We start from the raw sequence: 25,503 nt of genomic DNA on the forward strand, positions 1-25,503 counted from the left end.
CCAGACAGGTGCCGGGACTGCTGGGTGGGGCTTTGCAGCGGCAGCAGCCTTGGGGCCAGAGGCGGAGGAAGGCCGGTGGGGAGGGGGGTGGACGGCAGGTACAGGGGAGGTGTGGGGGGCGTGCAGGTCATCTGTGCGTGCCTCCTTGGTCATCAGGACTGCCGGTGTTAGGTCCTGAGGACCGTTTCTAAGTCCGTACCTGGTGTTCGGCTTTGAAACGGGGCCAGAAAATACACAAAGAACGTCAGAAACAAAACAGAAGCAGACACGTGTTTGTGCAGCAGACAGGACAGGCGTTGCCTCGCTTTTCCCCCGCCAGCCCCGCATTTGGGGACGTCGTCTCCGCCGGTGGCGGGCAAGGCGGTGGTCTGGGTGCCGCTGCCTGCGGTGTCCTCAGTGGCACCTGGTGCTGGCCGGGGCCACGAAGCAGTGGGATCCTGAGGCTGAGGGCCTCCTGCTCTGTAATGTCAGGCGTGGACACCTCCGTGGCCTGCTGTGGGCAGCGGGAGAGCTCGAGGTGCCCAGAACCTGTGCCTCCGTTCCTTGGTTCCCGTGTTCTTCCCGGACGGAGCCCAACGCTTGCCTCCCTCCTCCAAGACCCGACTGCTGTCCCGCACCCCGAGCTTGAGGCCCCCTCCTCCCTGGCCCTGCTGACCCTGAGCCCGCTTGCGGCCCTGCTGTGGCCCTGGCCCCAGACTGAGCCCTGCGCGGTCCCTCGGGCTCCCCTCTGCCTCCTGGGTCTCCCCTTCCCCCCGTGGGGGGAGGGGGGCCGGTGCATTCGGCTCAGGGTGGAGGTGCTCTCGCTGGTGGGGGACCCAACCGCACACCTTCCTCACAGCCCCGCCCTCCGGCTCCTCCCCCTCTAGCACTCTCCCCCTCCCCCTCCCCCCAGGTCCCTGTCCCTGTTGCAGGCCCTGAGGCAGGAGTGTGGCCCCCCTGGCAGGGCTCCCTATGGGCCCCTCGGGCCCTTGGCTCCCAGCACCAGGCTTTCCCGGCTTTGTGATGGTTGTCCACACACCTTCTCACCTCCCTGGCACCGTGGCCTGCCGCACACCTGGGTTTCGGGGAGTGGCTGAGCATGTGTGGGAGGCTCCATGGTGTGGCCCGGGTGCAGGTGGCGGGCCTCGCTCCGCACCGGGGACGTCCTGCTGCCCGCCCAGACTTGGATCTGGTCACATGGCCTTTCTTCCCCAGAGCACTTTGCGAGGGGGCTGTTGCTGCAGGACAAGGAGACGATCTCTCCGGGAGAAACAGGAAAGTACAGAGTACATGTGTATTCAGGGTCATCCCCCTGAGATTTGGTGCTGTCCCTGCCTCTCCCTGGAACGCAGCCCCTCCCTGGGTCCTCCTTGGTGCCCTCAGCACGGGCCCTGGGCCGAGAGCCAGGCCAGGCGCCCCCAACCCCGCACCTCCTCTCGCCCTGTCCAGTGGGGGCTCCCTGCTGCTTAGGAAGGAGGACGCCTCTGATGCTCAGAGGATCCCGTGCTGTTCCTCTTTCCTTCCTGTGCCTCATGCACATGTGGGTCAGGATCCACTCCCACCCCCCCCCCCACCGCCGCCCCACTTCCTCCCTCCGCTTGGTGCAGGGGCAGAGATCCAGCCTGTGTCCGCAGGGTGAGTAGACCCAGAAGTGGAGCGTCCTGTGACGCCCGAACGTTGTGACTCCGGCCTGCTCTTAGAGCACCTCGGTTCTGAGTTTCCGCTCCGGTTGGCAGACGTGGGGCTGGCCAGGGGGTCTCCCTGTGCTTCTGCTCCAGCCGTGTTCTGGGCTGTGGGGTACACCCGGTGGGGCTCCCCGTGTTGTGCGGCTGTGATGAGCATGTGAGGCTCAGAAGGGGGATGCCCTCAGGGGACTGGTCCCCCAGCTCTGCTCACTGTCTGCCCCAGGGCACAGTGGCCCCGTGGGGTGGGAGGCAGGCGGGCACTGGTGACCCCACGGGGTTCCACGGAATCGGCAGCTGCTTGGCTGGGCCCGGAGGCCAGAGGTGCGTGGTCCCCTGTGGAGGCCGGCTGTGTGTGTGTGGCGGCGGAGCCGAGGGGCCGGCCAGGGGGCCTTGTCCTTCCCTTTGCCGCTGGTGCCCGTTGGGTGTGCTTGGACTTGCCCTCACTGGGGGTTGCTCAGCGTGGGGCTCGCACATCCCCGCGTCCTGTCTGTGGGACGGCCAGTGTCATCCAGGGAACGGGCTGCTGCTGTCATCACCAGCCTCCTCGGGGCCCTGGGTCTGTGCGGGCGCGGTGCTGGTGGACCCCCAGCAGCCCACCTGGGCAGCAGCGCCCGCGCACTGGGCCACTGGGTTTCTCCCAGACCTGTCTGCTCTGGACCCGAGAGGCCCCCTGACTTCCTTGCTCATCCCGCGTCTGGGGCACCGTACTGCCACTCGGCCTCCTCCTGCCTGGCCCGAGTGGGCACACAGTCCTTCAGCCAGCCCTTGGCGGCGGGGCAGAGCCCAGCTGTCCGGCCGGCCCATGTGACGGGGCAGGTGGGGGCGATGTGCGGCTCCAGGGGGCTCCAGCGCTGGTACCTCCAGCACTGGTGGCTGGGCCGCTGCCTCTGGACCCGGCAGCATGAAGGGCAGGTGTCTGGAGCAGACGTGGAGCTGGGCCCTGTAGGGGACAGAGGGCATTGCCAAGTGTGCGTTGGAAGCCTCGAGTCCCCGTCCTGCCCTGGGCACCTCTGTGGAGATGCTCAGGTGGTTCCCCGGATTTGCGTGCTCAGGAAGGAGCGTCCCGTTGTCTCTGCAGAGGGCGGGGGTGCTGGAGGGCCGTCCGTGTGTCTGTGTCCCGGGAGCCTGTCCTTCTGTCTGCCCTGATGGATGGTTTTGTGGTTGCCGGCTTTTGGCCGGGTGGAGGTACTGGGAACATTTGTATAAAATCTTTGCATTGACAGATAGTGTCACTCTTGTGGGGGTTGATTGATAAACTTTCCAAGAAAGTTTCTAAGAAACTGGCTGTCCCACTATTGGGTCCTGCAGCCATGAGCTTGGGTTTACCCTTCATTCCCGCCACCACTTGGGGTTGATTTTGGTCTTGCTGTACTGGGCTGTTGGAGGGGTCGGGCTGTGCTGGGGGTGGGGCTGTGCTGAGGGGGCGGGGCTTGCTGGGGTGGGGCGGGGCTGTGTTAGGCTGTGCAGGGATGGGGAGGGGCTTGCTGGGGGGGCGGGGGGAGGTGAGGGTGGCTGGGGGCGGGGCTGTGCTGAGGGGCGGGGCCGGGTGAGACTGTGCTGGGATGGGGCGGGGCTTGCTGGGGGTGGGGCGGGGTGAGGCTGTGCCGGGGTGGGGCGGGACTGTGCTGGGGAGGGGCGGGGTGAGGCTGGGGTGGGGCGGGGCTGTGCTGAGGGGGCGGGGCTGGGTGAGGCCTAGTGAGGTGGGGTGCGGGGCTTGACGGGGGTGGGGCTGTGCTGAGGGGGCGGGGTGGGGTGAGGCTGTGCTGTGGTGGGGCGGGGCTGTGCTGGGGAGGGGCGGGGCCTCATTTCTGTGTCTGCCCACCCATCACTGAGCATTGCCTGGTGTCTCCTCTGCTGTCACCAGAGGCTGCCCTGAGCTGTGGGCCTTCCTGTGTTGCACATGTCTGTTGCCTCTGAGTTCAAGGGGCGCGTCTGAGATCTGGACTGCAAACCTCTTCTGCAGGCTCTGGACTGCCTTTTATTTAAAAACTTTTTTTACGTTTATTTGAGATAAAGCAAGTGAGCGCAGGGGAGGGGCAGACAGAGAGGGAGAGGATCCCAAGCAGGCTCCGTGGTGTCGGGGCAGAGCCCAACACGGGGCTCAATCTCAAAACCCGTGAGATCGTGACCCAAGCCACCAGGTGCCCCTGGACTGCCTTTTATTTTAATTGTGTCTTTTTTGAAGGTTTTATATTTCAGTGTTACCAGCGTTTTCCTTGGGACTTCTGTTGTCTGTATCCCACCTGAAAAGTTCTTACCCACAACAAGGCCGCAAATTGTTGTGATTTGAAGTCTTACAGTTCCAGCGTTTATGTTTGCATCTGTGAGCCAGGCTGAGTGGGTTCTGAGTTTTGTTGATATGGGTCGGGGTCCAGTGGCTGTCCAGTTGGTCATCATCGTTGGGGGAAATGACTGAGTCACCTCGACGCTTGTGTCTGAAACCTCGTGACTGCTCACCTGGGTGTTGACTCGCCGTATCGACCTGGGTCTCCGCTTACATGATACGGAACTGCCTTGACTGGTGTAACTATAAAGTGAGTCCTGAATCGAGTCGGGAATTGGTTTCTCCTGTTTTCTGAGGGTATGTGTAGAATTGGTATTATTCTTCCCTTAAACATTTGGCGGAATTCTCCAAGGAAGCATGTGAGCTGAGCATTTTCATTGTGGGAAGATTTGAGACTGCAGTTTCTTTAACGTTGCCTTGTCACATGTTACATGGTACAGCGTTCCAGTGTTGCGGTATCACAACGTATACGCCTTAGCATACGTGTTAATGTTGTAGCCGTAGCGTTACAGTGCCGTGGTGTTACGTGTTACAGCCGTAGGTGGCAACGTTGTAGCGACACAGTGTTACATGCTGTGGCGTCACTGTGTCACCGTGCTGCAGTGTTGCCCAGGTTTCTGTTGCTACTCACATGAGTCAAATTTGATCATTTGTGTTTTCAAGTAACTTACCCATGTCATCAGACTTGTAAAATGTACTGGCACGAAATTGTAATACTGCCTTAGTATTGTTTGAATGCCTATATGGTCGGTAGTAAGACTGCCTTTTTCATTTTTGGTATTGCTGATTTGTGTTTTCTCTGTTTCATACTTGACTTGTCTCACTGTGAGTATATCAATTTTATTGATTGTTTTAAAGAACCAGTTTTTGATTTCATTAATCTTCTCTATTTGTTCAATGTTGAGTTAATTGATTTTTGCTCATCTTGATGATTTCCTTCCTTTTCCTTACTCTGGGGTTAATTTGCTTTTGTTAGATCATTGACATGAGACCTTTCTTCTTCCCTAGTAACGGGTATTTATTGCTGTAAATTTTTCCCTGTGCATCGCTTTACTTATACAATTTTGCATATATTGTATTTTCATTTTATTCATTTAAAAATATTTTCTAATCTCCTTTGTGGTTTATTCTTTAACTAAGGGTTGCTTAGAAGGGTGTTGCTTAATTTTCAAATAATTCTCTTTGTTTCCAGATACCTCTCTGTTATTAACTTCTGGTTTAGTGCTGTCCTGGTTGGCGAATGTTTCCTATGGTTTCAGCTGTTACACATGCATTGGGACCTGCTGCACACTGGAGGTGCAGTGTGTCTTGTGCGTGTTCCCCGTGTGTTTGACAAGAGTGTGTCCATCTGTCGTTGGGTATGAGTGTCCAATAATTGTCACTCAGGCCGAGGTGATCGACGGTGCCATTCAGGTCTTGGTATCCGCACGGATCTTCTGTCCCCCGATCTCCTTTCTGCTGAGAGGATGCTGATGACCACGGCCGTGGATGTGTCTGCTTCTCCCCTCAAGCCCGTCAGTCTGTGCCTCGCACGTTTTCCAGCTGTGCTGTTAGGCGCCTTGAACATTGAGGATTTTTGTCTTCTTCGTCCATTGCCCCTTTTGTCACTGTAAAACCTTCTTTTATCTCTAGTTTCACGTGTTGTTCTGAATCCTCTAATGTTAGCGTAGCGGCTTTCACACAGCCATGTCACACAACGGATCTTCCGGTCCCTTTACTCACAGGTGTGTCTGATTTTCTGTAGGAAGTGCCCTCCTCGTAGCCCGTGTATGTGGGGTTTGCCCTTGGCCCCATCTGACCGTCTCCGCTTTGCCCAGAGGGGTGGCAGTGGTGCTGTCCTCTAGGGCCTTGGTGATGATGGCGTGGCCACCGCTGGCCACTTGGGGACCGCACGGGTGCCTCAGGTTTAGGCAGAAATACCAATATGTTCAGGCTTACATCCCCAGCCTCGATATTTGTGGTATTTCCCTTTGTTGTTTGGGGGTAATTGTGTTGATGATGATTCCGTTGCTGATGATGGTAAGTCCGCTCTTGGTGTGTTAGTGACACCCGCTCTGTTCGTGGTTTAGCGCTAGCCGTACCCACACCTGCACTCGCAGCCTGCCTCCGGGTAACACAGTGTCGCGCCGCGTGACGCGGGAACCTCCCAGAGCCGACCCCGGACGCCACGTTGTTGCTGGAAGCACCTGGCTGGCAGTTTGCTTTATCGACCGATGGCGTCTGAGATACCTTTAAAATGAGTCGTGTGCCTCCCTCCCGCACTCTGCTTTCTCGTGTGGATCCAAATTGCCTTTTATTGTTTCTTTTGACCCGACAGACTTCTTTCAGCTTTTCCTATGGTGCACATCTGGCTGAGACAGTCTCTCGGCTCTCTTGTCTAAAATAAATCTTTACTTTGTATTTTTGAAATATATTTCCATTGCGTGTAGAATTTTGGTCGAAAGGTGTTTTTTGTTTTCTTTCTCTTGGCACTTTGAAGATGTCCCTGCAGCGTGTTTGGGCTTGGCTTCCGCGGCTCTGACGGGGGCGGGACGACCTTTGTGTTTCCTTCTGGGGTGGGGTACGTGCGTCTCTGGCCCCTCCGAAAGGGGCCCCTTCGCCACAGGCTTTCTGCGGTTTTCACTACTGTGCTTTGGGCTTTAAATTTTTAATATATGCATTTTTAAATGTTTATTTTTGAGACATGGAGTGAGCAGGAGAGGGGCGGAGAGAGAGACCGATGATCTGAAGCGGGCTCCGTGCTGACAGCAGTGAGCCTGATGCGGGGCTGGAACTCACGAACCGCGAGGCCATGACCTGAGCCCCACAGGCGCCCTTAGACTTTAGTATTTATTCTGCTTGTGACTTAATGAAGTTCTTGGAACTCGGTTTTTATTGGATGGAATTTGGATACTTTGGGTTCTTACTTCTTGAAACTCTGCTCCCTTCTGTGGCTCCGTGGCTGCCGGGTCGCCGGGTGTCGCCCCGAGGTGCCCCGTGGCCCTGTCACCGCAGGGAACCTCGGTGCAACATCGCACCCGCGGCTGACCCCGTGCAGTGGGAAGTCATTTCAGTGTCTCCTTGGGTGTTGGGGGGGGGTGGCACGTCTGCGGCCTCTCTGGGCCTCCCCTGCTGCTCTGCACGCGCCTCGGTGTCCCATCAGCCTTTTGCAACTTTTACGCCTGTTTTTCTGCACTAGTGAGGTTGTCTCCACCATTTCTGGGCCTGATTTCCTGTTGAGTGACCTTTCTCACGGTTTGGGGTCACGTGCTCCTGCCTCTTCGTATGGCCCGCGAGTTGTGAGTGTGAATGTTGTGTCCTCCCTCCCCGGGTTTGGTTGTTCTCCTTGCGGGAGGACTGGACTCTGTCCAGGGGCAGTAAACCTGGGGGGGGTGGGGTCACGGTGCTGTTTGAGGGCACTTGTGCCGCGGCTGCGGCCTCCGCGGTCCCTGCCCGACGCTGCGGGTGCTGGGCGGCGTCCTCTCCTCTCTCCTCGTGTGACTTCCACCCACGCACACTGACCTTGTGTGGGGGAGGGGGGAGTGGCCTCCAGCTCCTGGTGCTTCCCGGGTCCTCGGCCGAGGGGCATCTTTCCCTGTGTGAGCACAGACGTGTGCTTGGCCAGGGACCAGGGCACCGGGGCCGGCTTCTGGAGCCCCTCCTGCCTCATCGCCTCACCCCTGTCTCCTGCCCCGGGGCAGCCGCGGCACCTGCCAGGCCCCGGGGTCCCCCACCCCCAGACGCAGTGACGCCAGCTCCCCTCCGACCCGCCCTCCTTGCTCGCAGTCTGGACTTGCTTGTAGGAGACACCAGGCGACGAGCCGTGGGGGCCACGGGGCCGCACCAGGGCTGTCTGTGGTCAGAGCACCGCTTCCCGGCTTGCATGCAGGGGAGGGGGGGCCTGGGCCCTCCCCCCCCCCCCCCCACCACAGAAGCTCAGGTTGATCTGCCGCCCTGCATTGTCATTCCGTGAAAAAGTGGCTTATGTTTGGGGGATTAATGTCCCTGTACCTCCTCTGTGTTTCCTAAGCTGGTGGCCAGCCCCCCTCCATCCCCAGTCATGCCCACGAGACACGACATCCTCCCTCCGCCCCTGCGAGTCCCGCCTCCTCCAGTCGCGTCACTTCGTCCTCCCACCCTCCCCCAGTCCCCGGTCTCTGCCCAGCGTTGGTCCCCTGTGCTGCGTGCAGAGGCCCTGCTCGTGCTGTGTGGTCACCGTCTTGCTGCTTCCCTGTCCGACGGCTGCCTCGGTGTGGGATCTGGGCACACGTGCTCCAGGTGAACGCGGGCCCTGAGCGCCCCAGCCGCGTGTATGCGGACGCGGGCCTCTGTTGGGGTTCCGGCCCCTCCTTGGCGAAAAGTAAAGAAGAGGTTAAGCTGCCCCCGCGATAACACGGAGCCTCCGTTCCCCTCATGCAGCCCCCCCACCCCCGCGGCTCCCCCCGGCCGTGGCTGCGCCCCCTCGGTGGTGTCCCTGGGAGGGACGTCATACCCCATCGTGTCCCAGCCGGGGGAGAGGGTGAGGGGCGGTCCAGGGCTCCGGCCTCCTTGTGAGAACAGGAGGGGAAACTGCCCTCGCTTCTCTCATTCCAGGCTGAGACTTAGTCACGCGGCCCCTCCTGGCCGCAGGGGGTGTCCCGGGCTGTGTGGTCAGGTGCCAGGACCAGGGAGAGGCCGGGTCTGAGGGAGACAGCCCGCGTTGCCCCACAGCTGCAGCCGGCATCTGGCATCCCTGGCATCCCCTCTGCTGAGGTAGGAGCCCCCCACGGCCTCCCCACGGCCTCCCCACGGCCTCCCCCAGACCTCCGTGGAGGTGGAAGGCCGTCTGGGTGGGGGACTTGCTGTCCTTGCTGCGGGGCGGGGATGTTTGCCAATCCCCCCCTCTCCCCGCACCTGCCCTGTGCATCTGCCAGCTGCCCCCTCCCCTGGTTTCCACAGTGGCTCCTAGATGTGCCCCAGATCCCACGGTGGTGGTGGTGTAGACCAGGCCGGCATGCTCACCACCGCCCTGCTGGGGCCTCCCGAGCCCAGGCACCTGCCCGCTGGCCAGAGTCCATGCCGGCCCTGGATGCAGCTCCTCGGGGCAGTTTTGACCCAGCCCCCACTGCCTGCTGCATCCCACCCCTCCCCCCCCCCCCACATCCCTATCCCCCTGCCCCTCCACCCCTCACCCCTGCCCCCCACACCCCACACCCCTGTCCCCCACACCCTGCACCCCTAACACCCCTCGCCCCTGCCCCTCAGCCCAGGCCCCCCATGCCCCTACCCCCTGCCCCCCCTGCCCCCCACATCATGCACCCCTGCCTTGCTGCCCCCTGCAGCCCTGTCCCCCACACCCTGCACCCCTGCCCCCGACACCCTGTACCCCACACCCTTGCCCCCCACACCCTGACCCTAGCCAGTAATGGGCCCGATCACCCGCTTGCCCGCCCTGAGGGCTCTGCACTGACCAGTGGAGTGGAGGCTGGAGAGCTGCATCTGAGGTCTGGTCTCCTGCTGAGACCCTCGGCAGCCCTGCCCCGCCCTGCCCTGTGGGATGTAGCTCTCCTCACCTTTGTAAAGGCTGCAGTTCCAGTCCCCCCTTTGCCCTTTCCTGGGGCCACTCTCTGCGCCTCTGGGAGCTCAGCCTTGTCATCCTTGGTTTGGAGACAGAATGTCTCAAAGGCCGTAAGCCCGTGTCATCTGGAAAGACGCATGCCCCGTGGGGTCAGGAGTAGACAGGGCACCGGCGGGGGCAGGACTTGGCCCAGGGCACAGGCCACGGTGACGAGCCAGGGGACGGGGTGTCCAGAGGAAGGTGGCTCTGAGAAGGGTGGCTGTTTGTCCCAGTGTAGGTGGCCTCTGGGATCACCTACACACAGACCTGGAGAACAGGAACGATTCTTGGAGCTGGATCTCTCCTCCCAGCATGTAGCGGGTGAGGCAGGCGGCCAGGCGGCCAGGCTGCGCCCCTGCCTGTGCCTGTCCTGTAGGAGAACGCACACCAGCCTCCCACCCGTCTGCCTCTGCGTTAAGCTCAGAGTGTGCACCCTGACCTTGTCATCGTGCACAAATCCCCGTGTGGGTCTGGCCCATTCAGGCTGAGGCGCCAGCCTCCCTGGGGGCCGGTAGTAGTGGGTAGTGTAGACACACGTGGGAGTCCTTCCTGTCCCAGGCTCCCTCAGGTGAGGGGCCCCGTGCGTTCTGTTGCCGGCTGGTGGCAGCCTTTCCAGGTTCTGAGAACGAAGCCACCGTGAGTGTCTTACACAAGCTTCGTGCGGGCACGTTTGTGTTTCTGCGCGTAGCTACCCAAGAGGCCGTGGCCACGGGCAGGGCCTCGTCCCGTGAAGGGGGCAGACTTTTCCGTAGCGTCCACGAGAGTTTCGAGCTCGCCTGGTGGGGTGGGCCTTCCCGTCCCCCTAGGAGTGGGTGGTAACCACACGATGTTCGGCTTCGGCGTGGTCTTTCAGATCGAGATAAAGTTCACACAACGTAAAATTCACCACGTTGTCCGCCTTCACGTGGGCGTTTCTGTGCTTGGTGGCGTATCCTGCAGTGTGCGCGACCATCCCCGCGAGTAATCCAGAACGTTCTGTCGCTCCAAGAGAACTCGTACGGCCGTCAGCAGCCATCCCGTCCCCTGGCCCAGCCCCCGGCAGCCACGGGTCTGCTTTCTGTCCCTGGACCTGAACTCCTCCCGTACGCGGAGCCGCGTGGTGGGAGGCCCGTGTCCGGCCGCGTTCACCGGTGCGACGCCGTCGCTGTGCTGTCGCCACCAGCTCCTTCTCGAGGCTGCGTGGTGCTCGCCGTGGGCTCGGACCCCACGTCGTCAGACGCCGGCCGTTGGGTTGTTGCTGCCTTCTTTGTGTTAAAAACGTGTGTTTATTTTGAGAAAAGTCACCGGAGCACGAGCCAGGGAGGGGCGGAGAGAAGGGAGAGGGGCCGTGCTGTGTCAGCACAGAGCCGGACTTGGGACTGGATCCCGTGAACCGTGAGATCATGACCTGAGCAGAAATCGAGAGTCAGACGCTTCACGGTGCTTAACCGGCCGCCCCCAGATGCCCCCGTTGGGTTGTTTCTGTTTTGTGCCTTAAATAAAGCTGCAGTGACCTCGGCTGTGCAGGCTCTCGTGTGGGCCTGGGCTCTCGTTTCTGTCAAGGGCGCCCCATGTGCAGGTGCAGGGGCGCTGGGGGCAGCTGGTACCCGGGTGGGGCTTTTCTGAGGGGCCGCCCCTGCTTTCCTCCTTTTCCAGGGGCTTTGGGTGCCCCAGGGCGGGCTTGCTGTTCCCTCTCTGACACCGTGGGGCCACCCCAGCTGGGAGGGTGTTGCTGCCCCCGCTCCGTGAACCTGTGTGCTCCCTCTCCTTCTAGCCACCCAGGTGGACCCAGGTGACCTCCAGGAGCTGTTCCAGCAGACATCGGCCAGCGTCTTCCGGATCAACTCCAACGGTGAGTCCGTGGTGGGCCCAGCCTCACCCCTCCCCACCTGGCCGCCCGGGCCACCGAACACGCCCCAGGAGGTCGAGGCGACTGGGGGAGGTGGCGTGCCCACTGCCCTCCCCTGACCCGGCCACCCTGCAGCCCAGACCCTGTCCTCTCTCTTAGGACAGCATGGGCTGAGCCCTGGGGCCTCAGGGCGGGGCGGGGCGGGCCCGTGTGTGCTCCCTGGCCCGGCTGCTGTGATTTGGACGCATCCCCGGGGGGAGGGCGGCCTCAGAGCCTCCCTCAGACGGGCAGTGCAGGTCGGCTCACGGGTACCGGGTCAGGAGCGACAGTCACGCCTCACGGGGCTGGGCCAGGCCTTATCCTTATTAGCTCCTGCAGACGGTGGCGGGGGCGGGGGGGGGGGGGGGGCGGGGGGGGAACGGAGGCAGGAGGACACAGGGACACAGGGGTGGCGGCTCGCCACACTCTGTGGGTGAGGGCTGATGTTTGCCCCGAACCCTGAGTTCTGTCAGGCCCGCCGGAGAGTGCTGACCAGGAGAGGAGAAAGAGATCCCCAGACCCAGGGGCCCTGGAGGCTGAGGGCCCTGGAGGCGGCTCCCAAGAGCCTTTGCGCCCACCAGGGCCTGGGGGCCTGTGCCCGAACAGGGGGAGGGTCCCTGCCTGGGAAGTGCTGCGGGGCTGGGGCTGGGCCGTGGCAGAAGCTGCCCCCAGTCACCTGGCTGGTCTCCCTGGCCTTGGCCCCCATGTCCGGGCCCCCGGCCCTCCTCTGCTGGAGTCTGGGGGTCTCCGGGGGAGGGGTCTTTCTGTTCCTTATGTCCTTCCTTTCTCCTGGCAGTGACCTCCTTGGAGCAGAGCCTCCGGTCCCTGGGGACACCGAGTGACACGCAGGAGCTGAGGGACAGCCTGTGAGTGTGCGATCGTGTGCGTGGCCGTGGGCGTGCCCGGGTGTGCCCTGCACCCCCTCGCACGCCTGCCTGTCCACGTCCCGGGGCAGCAGCTGCCCGGACCCCACACCTGCCCCACACGCCCGAGGGCCAGCCCCGCTGGGGCCCCGAGCCCGAGGCCGCGCGTGCCCGGCGTCACCCTCTGGGGGGCACACTCGTGCCACCTGCACGTAGTGGACACACGGGCTGGGTTGGAGAGTGGCTTCGTGGTTTTGACTCTGCCCCCAGGGGCTCCTGTTGGGGTTGCCTAGAGGCCGGCCCTGGGTCAGATGGGTGAAGCAATGGCCTCGGGTGAGTTCCTCTCCTGACGGAAAGGCTTCTCGGGGGCTGGGTCCCTGGAGAAGAAGGAAGGGGACCTCTGCAGGGGGGTAGCCTGGCTGGCAGGGGGCGGGGGGCAGCTCTGCTTACGCCCTGCCACCCTGGGCCTGGCGGGACGTGACAAGGCCGCCACGTGGTCCCGGCATGGCGTGGGTTGGGGGGCACCGAGGCGGGGTCCGGAGACTTGCAGTGAAGCCGGTGTTCCCCCTGCCACCTTCTTGCCAGGGGACCCCGGGAGGGTCCTGTGTGAGCCTGAGCCTCCTGCCTGGGAAAGACGACGGTGTGGATGCCGGAGCAAACGTGCTCGGGGGGTGTGGGCCGCGGCCAAGACCTCACGTCTCTTCCTGGCAGTGATGTCCGTTGGAGAGGTCACGGCTCCCTCTGTCTGTTTATTCACCCACCCACCCCACCCACCCGCCCGCCCGCCTGTCCTCCGGCCGTCCCTACGGGCTGCCTGAGACCACTCCGGCCAAGCGTGGGGGTCCAGAGCCTGAGGCAGCTGAGGGCCCTTGCAGATTTTCTGTGCAACTCTTTGTTTAATTATTCTTTTTATTTCTTTTTTAAAATAACGTATTGTTTTCTGGTTGTGGAAGTAGCATATGCTCATTATAGGAAATTTGGACACACAGGATGTCTGAGGAGGCACTGTTAACATTTTGGTATTTCCTGCCAGCCTCTTCCCAGATCCTTACGCGTCTTGCAGATTTGGATTTCAGTGAATAATGTTCCGGTCCCGCCTTTTGCTGTTAGGGTTCTGGGGTGCGTGTGCCCTTCATCACACACTAAAAACACGTTCTGTGGAGCCGCGGAGGACACTGTCCAATGTGCGTAGTTACTGCGCTGAGACCTGGAGCCGTATCTGTGGCTCTTCCCGCTGGTCAGCTGCATGACCAGACCCCGGGAGGGCGCTGGGGTTGGTCTCTGTGTTTGCCTCTTCCGGGGTAGGTCCCTGAAGTGGTGTCCCCTGGGTCAAGCGATGGCATTTTCAGGGCCCCTGGCCCTCGAACACGTTTCCTGGGCTGTGTTGCCCAGCTGGCCGAAGGCCGATGTCACCAACGTGGGTCTGGAGTGGAGAGCTGGCTCCTGCCTTCCCGGCCGGACTCTGGGCCTGCCCGCGGTGACTGAGGGCTGTGGGGGCCCCTGCCCCATCCGCCTCCACCTTCAGATGCAGCCACTCTGGCCTTTAGCACCTGCCTGCCCCGCACCCCCTCCCCTGACCATACCCACCCCACCCCCCACCCCCATCTGGCTCCTCCTCCCGAGGGGCAGTTCCCAACCAGGCTACAAGCCTGGAACCTTCCAGGGCCCCATTCATCGTGGACTGTTAGTGTTTTCTGAACGATGGAGACCAGCATAGGGGGCCAACCAGCTCTGTTTTCTCCACATCGACGTTCATTGGCTTTTTTATTTTGCCAGATAAGGACATTTTAAAAAGTCCATTATGGCATCCGTTATCGCCATCATTTTGTGGAAGGCAAGACATTTCAGTGCGACGGAAGTAGATGGGATCCGGTCTTGGGAGAGAGGACGTTCCTTCAAGATGAATAAAGCTAGTGACCTGTGAACCTCAGGGCTGAACGTGATTTTCTCGCCTTGCACGAGACAGGTGTGGACTTGGCCATCTTTGTCGGGACCGTGAGGGACCCTGCCTTGGGCACACCATCGTAGGCTCCCAGGTTGGCCAGGGTGGCCGAGTTGTAGCTCTCTCTCCCCCGTGGTGTGAAGCTAGGTGACAGCGGGACCTGGTTTGTCTGTCTCTTGGGGGTGTCACCCAGAGTGCTGTTGGACAGATGGATGGTCATTCCAGGAGCCCTGACGGGAAGTCTGCCCGCGGTACCCTCAGCCTTGAAATCACGCAGCGGGGCGGCCCTGGCTCCTGTCTCTAGGGCCCCAGGCACAGCGTCTGGATGACCTAGCTGTCGTCAGCCTGGGTTCGCAGCCGACAGGAGGGCCCCCAGCTCCGGTGCTCTGCTGGTCCCGGCTCCTCCGAGCAGGCGTGGGGCTGGGCGCACTGGCCGAGTCCCGTGGTGGTCGACGCCCAGACAGGCCCTCCCCTCTGATTCTCACGGCGCCATCTGTGAACGGGCCGTGGGCCCCGGCCTCGCTACGACGGAGCGAGGGGGTGCCGGGGCACTGGAGGCTGCAGTGAGCCGGGCTCCGAGCGAGGACGAGTGTACCCAAGGAGCAGAAAGCAGACGCAGGTGGGCGGCCCTGCCTGGGGTGCACAGGGGGGCACGCCAGCCCCCGCTTCCCACCCTTCCACCTTCACGGGGGGCATCTCTTCTTCCGGAGCCCGCCTGGTGCCGCCTCCCTCAGGGGCTGCGACTCAGCATCCTCCACCAGAAACACCTGGCCTCTTGCGTCCTGCTCCCATGACCACAGATGGCCCCGGGCCGTTGTTCGGGTAGAGGCCTGAGCCCGTGAAGCAGGGGACCCTAGGGATGCATCGGCCATCCCGCCCTCCAGCACGGCCTGCCTCTTCTACTCCAGAACCCCTCCCTCGGCGCACCCCCACAACGCCCCATGGTGCTCTCCCCCTGTTCCCCGTCGCACCCCCCAGCACCCTGCCGCCTCTGGAGCCTGGTGCCTGGGCCGGCTTGGCCCTAGACCCATGTGCTGACGGGCTGCGGCAGTGGGGCGTGGGGAGGGCCAGCCTGTCCCCTCCCGGCTGCGTGACAGGCCCTGTAACCTGGGTGGGCCCGGACCCTTCTGGGTGATGTCCTGTTGGAGGAGGCAGTGATGGCGTCTGCGCCTGGTGCCGGGCCCGGCCCCACAGAGATCCAGTCAGGCCTGGCTGCAGCCTGATGGTGATCCAGGGGGCGGGTGCAGGGGGTGGGTGCACAGTGGGAGCAGAGGGTGGTGTGGGGAGGGTGGCAGTGCTCCTGGAGGCCCTGGCAGCCGCTGGGCCCACAGCTCAGGGTCCCTGCCGCAGTCGCCAGAGCTCCAAGCCCCTCCCTCCCCGTTGCTGGAGACGGTGGCGTCTCGGGACTGAGGCCCGTGTGTGGGCGCTCACCAATCCACCGGGTGTGTTGTGGGGTCTCCGCCTGGAGACGGGCTGGATGGGGCAGGTGTGCGTGGGGGTAGGTTGGGTGGTGTGGGGCCCTGACCCGTCCTCACGGGGGTCTCGGCAGTGCCCCCTTCCCTTAGTAACCGGGCCGTCCCACCTGAGTCACAGGTACACAGGTGCACATTTGATAATGGAGGCCACGCCTGGCGGGGGCACCTGATGGGGTGCCGAGGGCCCGGTCCCATCCCTGCAGCCGGACTCCGTTCGCGCCCCAGCCCCGGCGGCCTCCCTCCGTCTCCCTGGGGGGCTTGCACCCTGAAGGAGGGAGGTGACCACCCAGTGTTCCGTTCCTAGTGTGTGACAGAGGGGACCCTCTCCCTGGGGCTTTCTGACTGGCTGCCTCTGGTCTGCGGGGCTGTTGCCTCACCCTGTGCAAGTCGAGGTGGCCCTGAGCGGGGGTGTCTGTGAGAGACGTCTGCCCAGCTGCCGCCCAGGGTGCAGGGCCGAGGCCCGGGGTGGGGGGTGTGCAGGGAGGGGGTGGGGCTCTTGGCCCAAGTGAGCAGCCCTCCCTCTTCTCCCCACGGCAAGGATTTGTGTGTCAGGATGGGCACCCAGGGGACCAGGGGGGCCTGGATCAGGGTGGTCCGCACCACGCGGGCCGGGGCTCTCGGAGGGGCTTCGTGCCGACGGCCCGGTGCTGCTGCAGGGGCACTGGACAGGCTCTGTCCCTCCTCTTCCCAGAACTCAGACCACCCGAGCTTTTGACTCCAGCCTTTCCACAGCTGCACAGATGCCGAGCTGGAGTTTGCTCGAGAACCGGGGGGGGGGGCGCCCAGGCGCCCGGGGCGCCCTCTGCAGCCCGTTCTCTTACCGCTGATCTGTGATGGACCCTGATCACTTGGGCTGACCGGAGACCTGCCCCTGACTCCTTGGAGCTGCCTCTGGGGTCGGAGCCTCACCAACCAGGTCTTTTTTTTTAAGCACATGAGGAAACTGAGGCTGGGGAGGGGAGGGCTTTCTCGGGGCCACGGAGCGAGAGCAGAGCTGTGGAAGACTGTTCCCCGGGAAGTGGACGTGGTGTGCACCTGTCATCTTGGGCCTGGAGATGCCATGGGGACTTGGACGTGATGTTGGGCCCCGTCTCTAGGGGAAACCGAGGCCAGTAGGACCGAAAGCCACAGAGCTGGTGCACCACAGGTTGGCAGGGCCAGTGAGGAGGCCTGTGCTGCCTCCAGACGTCTGGGACTCTGCCGGGAACACTCAGAGCTGAGGCGACGCCACAGCTGGGGCTGGTGCGTCTGGAAGCTTCTTTACTGACGATGGGCCCAGCCAGGGTGGCACCCGCAGCGTCTGCACACGGTCTCTTGTGGCACGGCGGCCTCACGGTGCTGCTTCAGCACAGGACTCCACGCAAACGCTGCTGCAGAGACGGTGGAGGTGAACCCCCTGGACCAAGGAGAAGGGACCCGCTCCACCTCAGGGGGAGTCTCTCTTTCCAAGCTGCCACACGCTGTAGAGCACAGTGGTCGTGGCACGTTCGAGGAGCCAGGAGGAGGGGCCTGCAGCCGAGTGAGGTGTCCGTGAGGTGGGCACAGGACCTTGTAGGCCTGGCAGATGGCTTGGGCTTTATTTCCAAAGCAGCGGAAAGCCAATGGAAGGTTCTAGAAAGCAGAAGGCAGTGGCGTGATGGATGCAGGCTGTCACTGTGGGTGGAGGGAGCCCTGGGCGGCGCCTGGAGAACTGCCCCCTCAGCCTGGCAGGTCAGGGGCTGTGGACAGACCCCTCCACCCCAGGCAGCCAGGACCCCGGAGCATCCCCGACGACCAAGCAGCTGTGAATTATGCAGTGCTGCGGGAGAGGCTCACCCCTACCCGCGGGCTGGGTACAGCCAGGCTTCCAGGCTCGGTGAGCACGTGCTGGGCACGTGGCTGGGCCCATAAAGCACGGGCTGTTTCCTCCTGGTCTCCCCGAACCTGCCCGAGGGCACAGCCCCAGGATGGCGGAGCCCCCTTCTGCCTGGGCCTCCTGGGGCTCTTGGATTTCGTGGGGAAAGGGGGCAGGAAGGGGAAGGGGTTTTTGAAAGTATCCAGGAAGGACTGGGGAAGGTGCACGGGGACTGACTGTCGGATTTGGCAGAAGGGAAGGTCCCCGTGACCGTGAGAAGGCACGGGGTGCGTCACATTGCCCCACGTTGTGGCACAGACCCGTCCACTCCTGCGTACGGCCGAGTGATCTTCCATTGTGTGGACACACCCTGCCGTGGTCCCGATGCTCGTGCCCCTCCAAATCCTTAGGTTGGAACTAAGCCCAGGGGGACGGTGTCGGCAGGCGGGGCCTCGGGGAGGCGAGGAGGTTCTGGGGTGGAGCCCTCGTGGGTGGGGTTAGTGCCCTTGGGAAAGGACCCAGAGAGCTCCCTCGCCCCTTCCACAGACTTGTCTGGCTCCCTGAGGCCGGGGGGGGGGGCACCTGGGTCCTGCGGGCTGCCTGCTGTGTGTCCCGTCCCGTGCGCCCCTGAGGTTAAGCCCCTGGGAGTGCCGCATGGGTAGGGGTCCTGGCTAATTTATTTGGTTTGATGATTATCCAGTTCCAGCACCGTTTGTTGGGAGGATTTTCTTTTCCCTGTTGAATACTTGGGCACCTTTTTCAAAACTTGCTGGACTTGGTCTGTGCGGCTGTGTTTCGGGTTATTCTGTCTCATTTACACGTCGGTCTGTTCGACGGCACCACGTTGTCTCCATCACCGAACCTTTATAGGACGTTCCGGTGCCAGCTGTGGGCACCTGCAGCTTTGCTCATCTGCGGTTGGAGTTGTTTTGGACACTTCCGGTCCTTGGCATTTCAATATAAATTTTACAGTAGCCGGTCAGTGCCTGAGTTTTCAGTCCTGCTGTAATTTTAATTAAGATTGTATTGAATCTGTAGACCAGCGAAGGGAGAATTGACATCTTTATGATCGAGTTTTCCAACCCGTGAGCGTGGTCAGAATTTCTTTCATTTATGTACTCTCCTGTTTAGCTGTTCCTCGTAGGTTAGCGTGTGTTTGTCCAATTTATCATTAGCAATTTCATACTTTTTATACTGTTACACAAATTATTACTGTTTAAATTTCACTTTCCAGTTGTTGGCTACAAGTATGCAGAAATGCCCCTGATTGCGTGTCGCCCTGTGTCCTCAGACTTTGTTAGATTCTCTTTATCTGATTGAACAAGTTCCATTCTTTTTTTGAGTTTTCTTAGAGTTTTCATAGTGAATCGATGTTGAATTTTGACAACCGCTTTTTCTGTATAATGTATTGGGATGGTTTTCTCCTTTCAAAATTTTATTCTGTGAATATGAGAATTTCATTAATTGCTTTAAAATTTTTTTAATGCTTATTTTATTTTTGAGAGAGAGTGAGAGCACATGCATGCAAGTGGGCGGGGGGCAGAGAGAGAGAGAGAGAAAGGGAGAGAGGGAGGCACAGAATCCGAGGCAGGCTCCAGGCTCCGAGCTGTCAGCACAGAGCCCGACGTGGGGCTGGAACCCACAAACCACGAGATCATGACTTGAGCCAAAGTCGGACACTCAACCGACTGAGCCCCCCAGGTGCCCCTCATTAATTGCTTTTGGAATGGTAGGCCAAGCTTACGTTCCTCGGATGAACTCCTCTTGGCCACGATGTATCATTCCTCTTACGTATTGTTGGATTCAGTGACTCTGGTGTTAAGGGTTTCTGCTCCTGGGTTTGTGAGTGATGGGAGGTGTTTTTTCTTCTAGAGTCTTTGCTTGGGTTCTGGTGTTGGTGTAACGCTTGCCTCAGGAGAGGTGAGCAGTTCATCGGTGTTTGGGGAGCATGTGGTGTTGGTACAACCTCTGCTTTAAACATGTGGTGGAGAGGCCGTCTGTCCTTGGGTGTTTGCGGGAATGTTTCTAAGAACATATTTAAGTCCTCTGATAGAGACAGAGCTACTTAGGTTTTCCCTTTCTTCTGGAGTCAGTTTTGACGATTCGTGCCTTTGGAGAAATTTTCATGTCTTGTCTTAGTTATGAAATCTGTTATCATAATAGATTCATAAAACCTCCTAATAAACTTTTTCATGTTGGAGCTGGAGTCCTGTTCTCTCTTTTAGTCTCGGTATTGGTAATTTGTGAGTTTTTCCCTCAACTTGTCTAGACGGAGTTGTGCAGTTTGTTTTATTTTTGCATAGTTGACACGGTGTTTTGAGAGCTGTGCAGTTTTTTGGTACTTTCAAAGAATACCTTGTGATTTTATGGATCGCTTCTGTTATTGGTCTGCTGTACTTCATTAACTCCTGAGCTTCATCGTGTCTGTCGTGTCTCTCCTCTTCTACCTCCTTTGCGGTTGGCGGCTGGCTTCTCCGGCAGCCGTAAGACATTCATTTTCCGTCTTCCCTGCTGTGGGCAGGTGAGCCCCGCTTCCCCTTCCAGGGCCGCTCGCGCCGCGTCCGCGGCTCTCGTCCCTTGAGTTTCATTTCCTCCCGGTTTCCCTCTGTTCATGGCGGCACAGGTGGCCTGCATCAGACACCGCTCCGCGCTGGGTCTCTCGATCGGGTTCCTTATTAAGACAAGCAGCATGGAGGCGGGCCACGTCCAGACGTCCCTGTGGCCCTGGCTGCCTTGCCCTGACTGATGGCCGCCACCCCCCAGCCTCTGGGAGCCCCAGTCACTTCTGGGGTGTGCTGGTTGCCATCCCTCTGTTTGCCGGGGGCCTCAGCAGAGTGGTGTGGTGCCTGGGAAGGGCCGGGTTGGGTAGGGAGGCCTCGCTCGCTGCACGAGCGGTCGCCGTTCCTGGGGGAGACAGCTCACCGCCCCCAGCACGGGAAGCGGCCGACCGTCTGCTCACACTATTTCTGTGTTCTCGCTAGAGGCTCCGCGGAGCCGCGGGCATGGCTGGGCGGGAGCGGGGGCACTTTGTGACCCTTTCCCTGCCAGGAGTTTGGTGTTATCAGGGAGGGCAGAAGAGGAGAGGGCGGTGGGGGCGGGGCGGGGGTGGGGCGGGGCGTGCCTGCCCTTCCCAGTTTGTCTCACTGCCCCCACCGCCGCAGCGTCCTCTGTCCAGGCGGCTGCGTGCACCGTCCGTCAGGGTGTCTGAGGAGGTGGCAGTGGGGCATGGGCAGCGAGGCAGGGGTCTGTCCGGCACGTTGGGAACAGGGGGCCGTGGGACCGCGTGACACAGGTGGGGACTGCGCTTCCGCAGGAACACACGTGGCCACGTCGGGGAGCTCAGGGGTCCGGAGGATGTGGGGGAGCTGCGGGCACCGAGGGCGTGGGGGGGCCGGTGGAAGGCGGCCCGAGTCTGGGTCAGGTCTGAGGGCCATGTCGCCCTCAAGAATGAGAGGAGAGAGGCTTCGGGAAGAGTGGCCCCAAGGCTTTTTCTGGAGGGACGGAGCTGCCCCGAGCTGCCGTGGGGGGGCCCGCGGAGGGCGGGCTGGAAGGGGGTAGGGCGGTTTGGGCACGTGGACGTTGAGATGTCTGCTGGACCTCCGGGGCTGTTGGAGGGGCTGGGCCCGAGTTCAGGCCCAGGTGTGGGTGTGACTGGGGGACAGCGGCACACACGTGACTTCAGGCCCTGAGGCCACATGAGAACATCCAAGAGCCGAGCCCAGGGAGTGAAGAAGGTGGTCCAGGGTCTGAGCCCCCAGCTGAGACACAAGGAGGTCAGAGGGACGAGGGGCCAGCTGAGCACCTTGTGCAGGATGGCCTCGAGCTGGGAGGGCGCCACGGGGCGTGGGAAGGAGTGTGGGGGCCGCGGGGTAGGGGGGGCAGTGTGGGCACCAGGGGGTGGGGGGCAGTGTGGGGGCCAGGGGGCGTGGGAAGGAGTGTGGGGGCCGCGGGGCGTGGCTGGCAGTGTGGTTACCAGGGGGTGGGGGGCAGTGTGGGGGCCACGGGAGGAGGTGTGGCAAGGTGGATGGAGGGCTCAGTGGTGGGTGCGACCGTGTAAGTGAGCCCTTCCGCTGGCGGGAGGGGGCTCACGCGCTGCACCCCCCAGGCTGGCCTGGGGTCTCCTTCCCATCCTACTCCCCCCTTCACCTTCCGGCCTGGGCGACTCCCCCTCTTTATGCCACATGCTTGTGTGGCCCACAGGCAGGGGTCAGGGACCCAGGCCCACGTCTGCCAGGCGTCCACCTTGTCAGATGGTGCCCCCGCCCCCACCTCTGCCACACGGGGTCCTGCAGGGAGCAAAGGGGGTCGGGCTGCAGCCTGAAGGGTCAGGAGGGCTCTACTCTGGTGTCCGTTGGGCCCAAAGCCAGGCCAGGGTCCCTTCCTTGCCCCACGTGTGTGCCTGCAGAGGCCCCGGGGCTGGGTTTGCCCCCCCGCCCCCCCCCCCCCCCCGGCCCAGTGTCCCTCCATCCAGAGGGACAGCGGTCAACCCAAGCAGGTGAGGGGCTGGTCTTTTCAGTCCCTTCCAGGTCACCCTCGGAACCGTAAATTGTGAGCGGGGGGAGGCCCGGGCCCAGCCTCCCTGTGCTCCTGGGTCAGGAGGTGGGAGTGTCCCCGCAGCCCACAGAGCCGTGGTCCCAGGCATGTCTGCGGCCCCCCTGCTCCCCCAGGTTCCCGACTGTTGCTGACCCTGGCGGGGGGTGGCCCTCTCTCCCCAGGGAGGGCTCGTGGCCGGCCCCCTCATGCTTGCCTGTGGGGTGCGGGGCCGCCGTGCACAGAGGGGGTCCGTCCCGATCCAGGCCTCACTCCTATCATTCTCTCCCCCTTCCTCACCCCCGTCTCTGCCCCAATTCTCTGCTCCCTGCTGCCTTCTCCGTCTGTGGGTGTGTCTGTCCGTCCCTCTCTGGGCCTCCAATCCTCGTCCCCTCCCGTGGCCGCTGTCTCTTGTGCCTCTGGCTCTTTCCTTCCTCGGATTCTCCCCTCCCGTGTTCTCGTTCACCACGCATGTCTCCTGGCCGCCCCTCCCCCTGCCCTCGTCTGTCTGGCCACCTTTCTGCTGCCCCTGCCCCCACTTCCTCTCCGTCTCCCCCTCCGTCCTGCTCCCACCCCCACCCCGTCCTGGCTCAGGCACGCGGCGCAGCAGGGGACCAACAAGACCGTCGCGGCCAGCGCCAGCGCCTTGAAGCAGATGGCGGAGCTCCTGCGGGGCTGCTCCCGGGTAGGTGGTCCTGGAGGCCGCGGGAGGGGGGCCGTGGCAGGGGGCCCCGGGGACACTGACGTGCCCAAGATGCCCACGCCGGCCTGGGATCGGCCAACGTGGCTGCACGGGCCGGAGCTCAGCGCGCTCACTGGGCGCCCACTGTATGCTGGGCGCTGCTGTGGAGTCCGTGTCCCTGCTGGGTCATCCCGACAGAGACGGATGAACCTCCCCCCCCCCCCCCACATCTCCCTGCCACCCAGCCTGCCACCCCTCACCCTCTTTGTCACCACCGTCATCTCTGTCCTCGCCAACGCCACCGCTCGTCATCAGAGCACAAGCATTACCGCTGTGGTCACAACTGCCCCTTCACAGCCCTGACCCTCATCACACCTCCCTGTGGCCCTCCCCCCTGCAGCCCCTCCCCCATGGCCACATCCCCTCTGTCCTGCAGCCCCTCCCCCCACAGCCCCTCCCCTGTCATCTTCACCGTCGGCCTCTTACTTCCCTCCACCCCCATTTGCTAGGTCAGCGCACCCCTGTCTGCTGTCCCTCCCCGCCCTGCCCAATCCCCAAACGCTGGAGGGCACTTGTCACGAAACGGTAAATACCCTCAGACCCTCAGCCACCACAGAGCGGGATCGTGCTCTTAAGTTGTGGTTTTTCCCTGCCCATCACACGGTGCCGGGGCCCCCTCACGCTGCCTCGGCTGACACGGGTTCTGGGGACGCTCAAGTCCAGCCTCCGCAGAGAGAGGCGGGACGCTGGTGAGGAAGGCGCACCGTGGCTTTCCGGTGGAATGCCCGAGATGCCAGCTGTGCTGCCTGAGGTCCGCTCAGTGACGGAGGCCGGTGCAGAAGCCATGCGTTGTGTCGTGTGGCCCCGTTCGCACAAAGGGTCTGCAAGACGCAGACCTGGGCGGACCGCAGGGGTGGGGGCTGCGTGGCTGGAGGGGAGCTGGGAGGGCCCGCGGGGCCCCGGGCGCTCTCTGGGCCGGTGGACGGGGGCACGGGGAATGGTGCTTTTGTAGCGTTGGCCACGTGTGTGGCCTCCTCACACGTGGCGTGGCTCTTTGCTCGTGGGCTCCGTGTTGCCTCCTTCATCCAAGAGCATGTCTCCAGGGCCTCCTGTGCGTAGCTCTGCACGCCGCATCCGCGTTGGGCGCTCCTGACCGTCTGCGCATTGCTGTTCCCACCCCCGTTTATATGGAAGGACCCTGAGGCTGGGAGAGGGCCCCGTCCAGAACTTTGTAGCCCCAGGGAGGAGCCTTGGCTAGATCGCAGCCCTGGTCTTTCTGGGGCCAGAGTCTGTGGTGTCGCCGGTGTGCACCCTGGAGGCCAGGGATCAGAGCTTGAATCCCTTGGGGGTCAGAGGGATCACTTCTAGCCTAACGTGTCCTTCCTTGTGTCCACCCACCTGCCCGTGTAAGAACCCAGCACACGCTGAGCACCTACTCTGTGCCCCTGGGAGAAGGACACAAGTGGGGTCCCCTCTGAGGTGCTCGTGGTCCCCTGGTAGCACACGTGGCCGGAGGGGCTGCAGGGGCTGCTGTCCCCGCAAAAGAAAGGCCGTGCCCTCACATGGGCTGCCGCTGGATCTCACGGACCAGAGAGCCGGAGGCGTTTTCTCAGTGCCTGGGCTCTTAGCTCTGTCCCGAGGTGCGCGTGTGGGGCCCCTCGCAAGGGCCTGAGCCGGACGCTCAGAGAGGGCTCCGCAGACCCGCACCTGCTGGCATCGCTGAGGGTGAACAGCCTGCCTGCGCGGCCACAGCTGGTCCTCCGCGGGCTCGCGTGGGGGCGCAGGGTGGTGGTGGTGGGGGGGGTGGGCACCAAGCCCAGGGGCCGAGTTCAGGTTGGAGGTGCCCAGGGTCCCCGTCGGTGTCCCGTCCTGGGGTGAGGGCACAGGGCGCCGGTGTGACTTTGTCTGTGCCGGTGCTGCGTGGAGGGAGGGGAGGGGAGGGGCTCCTGGCGGCCTGTGGAGCTCACACGACCCCGGCAGGCAGCCTTCAGGGCTTGCTCGTCCTTCCCTGCTCTGGAAGTATGCTCGAGCGCCACTTTTCTGCCAGGCGTCCTTCTGGGCACCAGGGCGCACCGGCAGACACGCCAAGTCCTGTTCGGTGCAGGGGTGAGGCCGTGCGTGCTGCCAAGCTCAGTGGTGAGGGGGACGGTCCGACACTGGGGGTGTCAGCTGCAGCCTTGCGTGTGGCTGGGTGCAGGGCTCTGAGTCAGTGGCCTGGCTCTGTGGCCTGGCCCCACCACCCGTGTGGCCTTGAACCGGCCCCGTGGAACTCGGACTGAGGTCTCCTGAGCCCTCAGGTAGCGAGATGTTGTGCGGACCAGACACGCGTGTGGTATCGGCCCAGTGCCTGGCTCCGCGGCGGGTGCCGAGGGTGTCGTGCGTGGGATCGCGGGGGGAGGCGTCTGCGGGGACGCAGGCTGAGCCTGTGGAGCCCGTGCTGGTGTCTGAGATGGCACGAGACGGCATGGGGCGAAGTGGATGGGGCCGAGCCCCGTTCCCAGGGCAGAGGCCTGACGGCAGTGTGGGGCCGGGTGGGGGCTGGGGGCACGGTGCGGCCTGCGCCCTGAGGGATGGGGGGCCGAGGAGCGTGAGGAATGAGCGGCTGGAGGAGGCCACGGGGCAGGACAGGGCCTCGGCTGCCTGTTGAGGCCATACTCCCTCTTTGCAGCAGGAGCATCTCCAGCTGGACCGCCTCAGAACTCAGCTGTCGGATGCCATTCAGCGCTACGGCGCAGTGCAGAAGGTGAGGCACTCCTGGCGGGGTCGGCCGGCCAGGTGTGGGTGGGT

General features: G+C 62.4%; 1 protein-coding gene across 15 annotated transcripts in view; it reads left to right on the forward strand.

Annotated features, from left to right (window-relative positions):
* The window catches only part of TSNARE1 (t-SNARE domain containing 1), a 154,581-nt gene that overhangs the window by 46,642 nt on the left and 82,436 nt on the right, over positions 1-25,503 (forward strand). For 14 of the 15 annotated variants that reach the window (XR_015246781.1, XR_015246782.1, XM_086695482.1 and 11 more), the window contains 4 exons: positions 11,277-11,354; positions 12,187-12,256; positions 22,629-22,719; positions 25,385-25,459. Coding sequence is in view for 13 of the 15 variants with exons in the window: in XM_086695482.1 (XP_086551608.1) it covers positions 11,277-11,354; positions 12,187-12,256; positions 22,629-22,719; positions 25,385-25,459 (314 nt within the window). In the remaining 2 variants the exon portion in view is untranslated. The remainder of the gene's footprint in view (positions 1-11,276; positions 11,355-12,186; positions 12,257-22,628; positions 22,720-25,384; positions 25,460-25,503) is intronic. The other variant, XM_086695478.1, reaches the window with a different exon arrangement.

Source organism: Puma concolor, chromosome F2 (assembly GCF_028749965.1).
Source record: "Puma concolor isolate L17-30 chromosome F2, mPumCon1.1.hap2, whole genome shotgun sequence".
In the NCBI taxonomy this organism is placed as follows: Eukaryota; Metazoa; Chordata; class Mammalia; order Carnivora; family Felidae; genus Puma; species Puma concolor.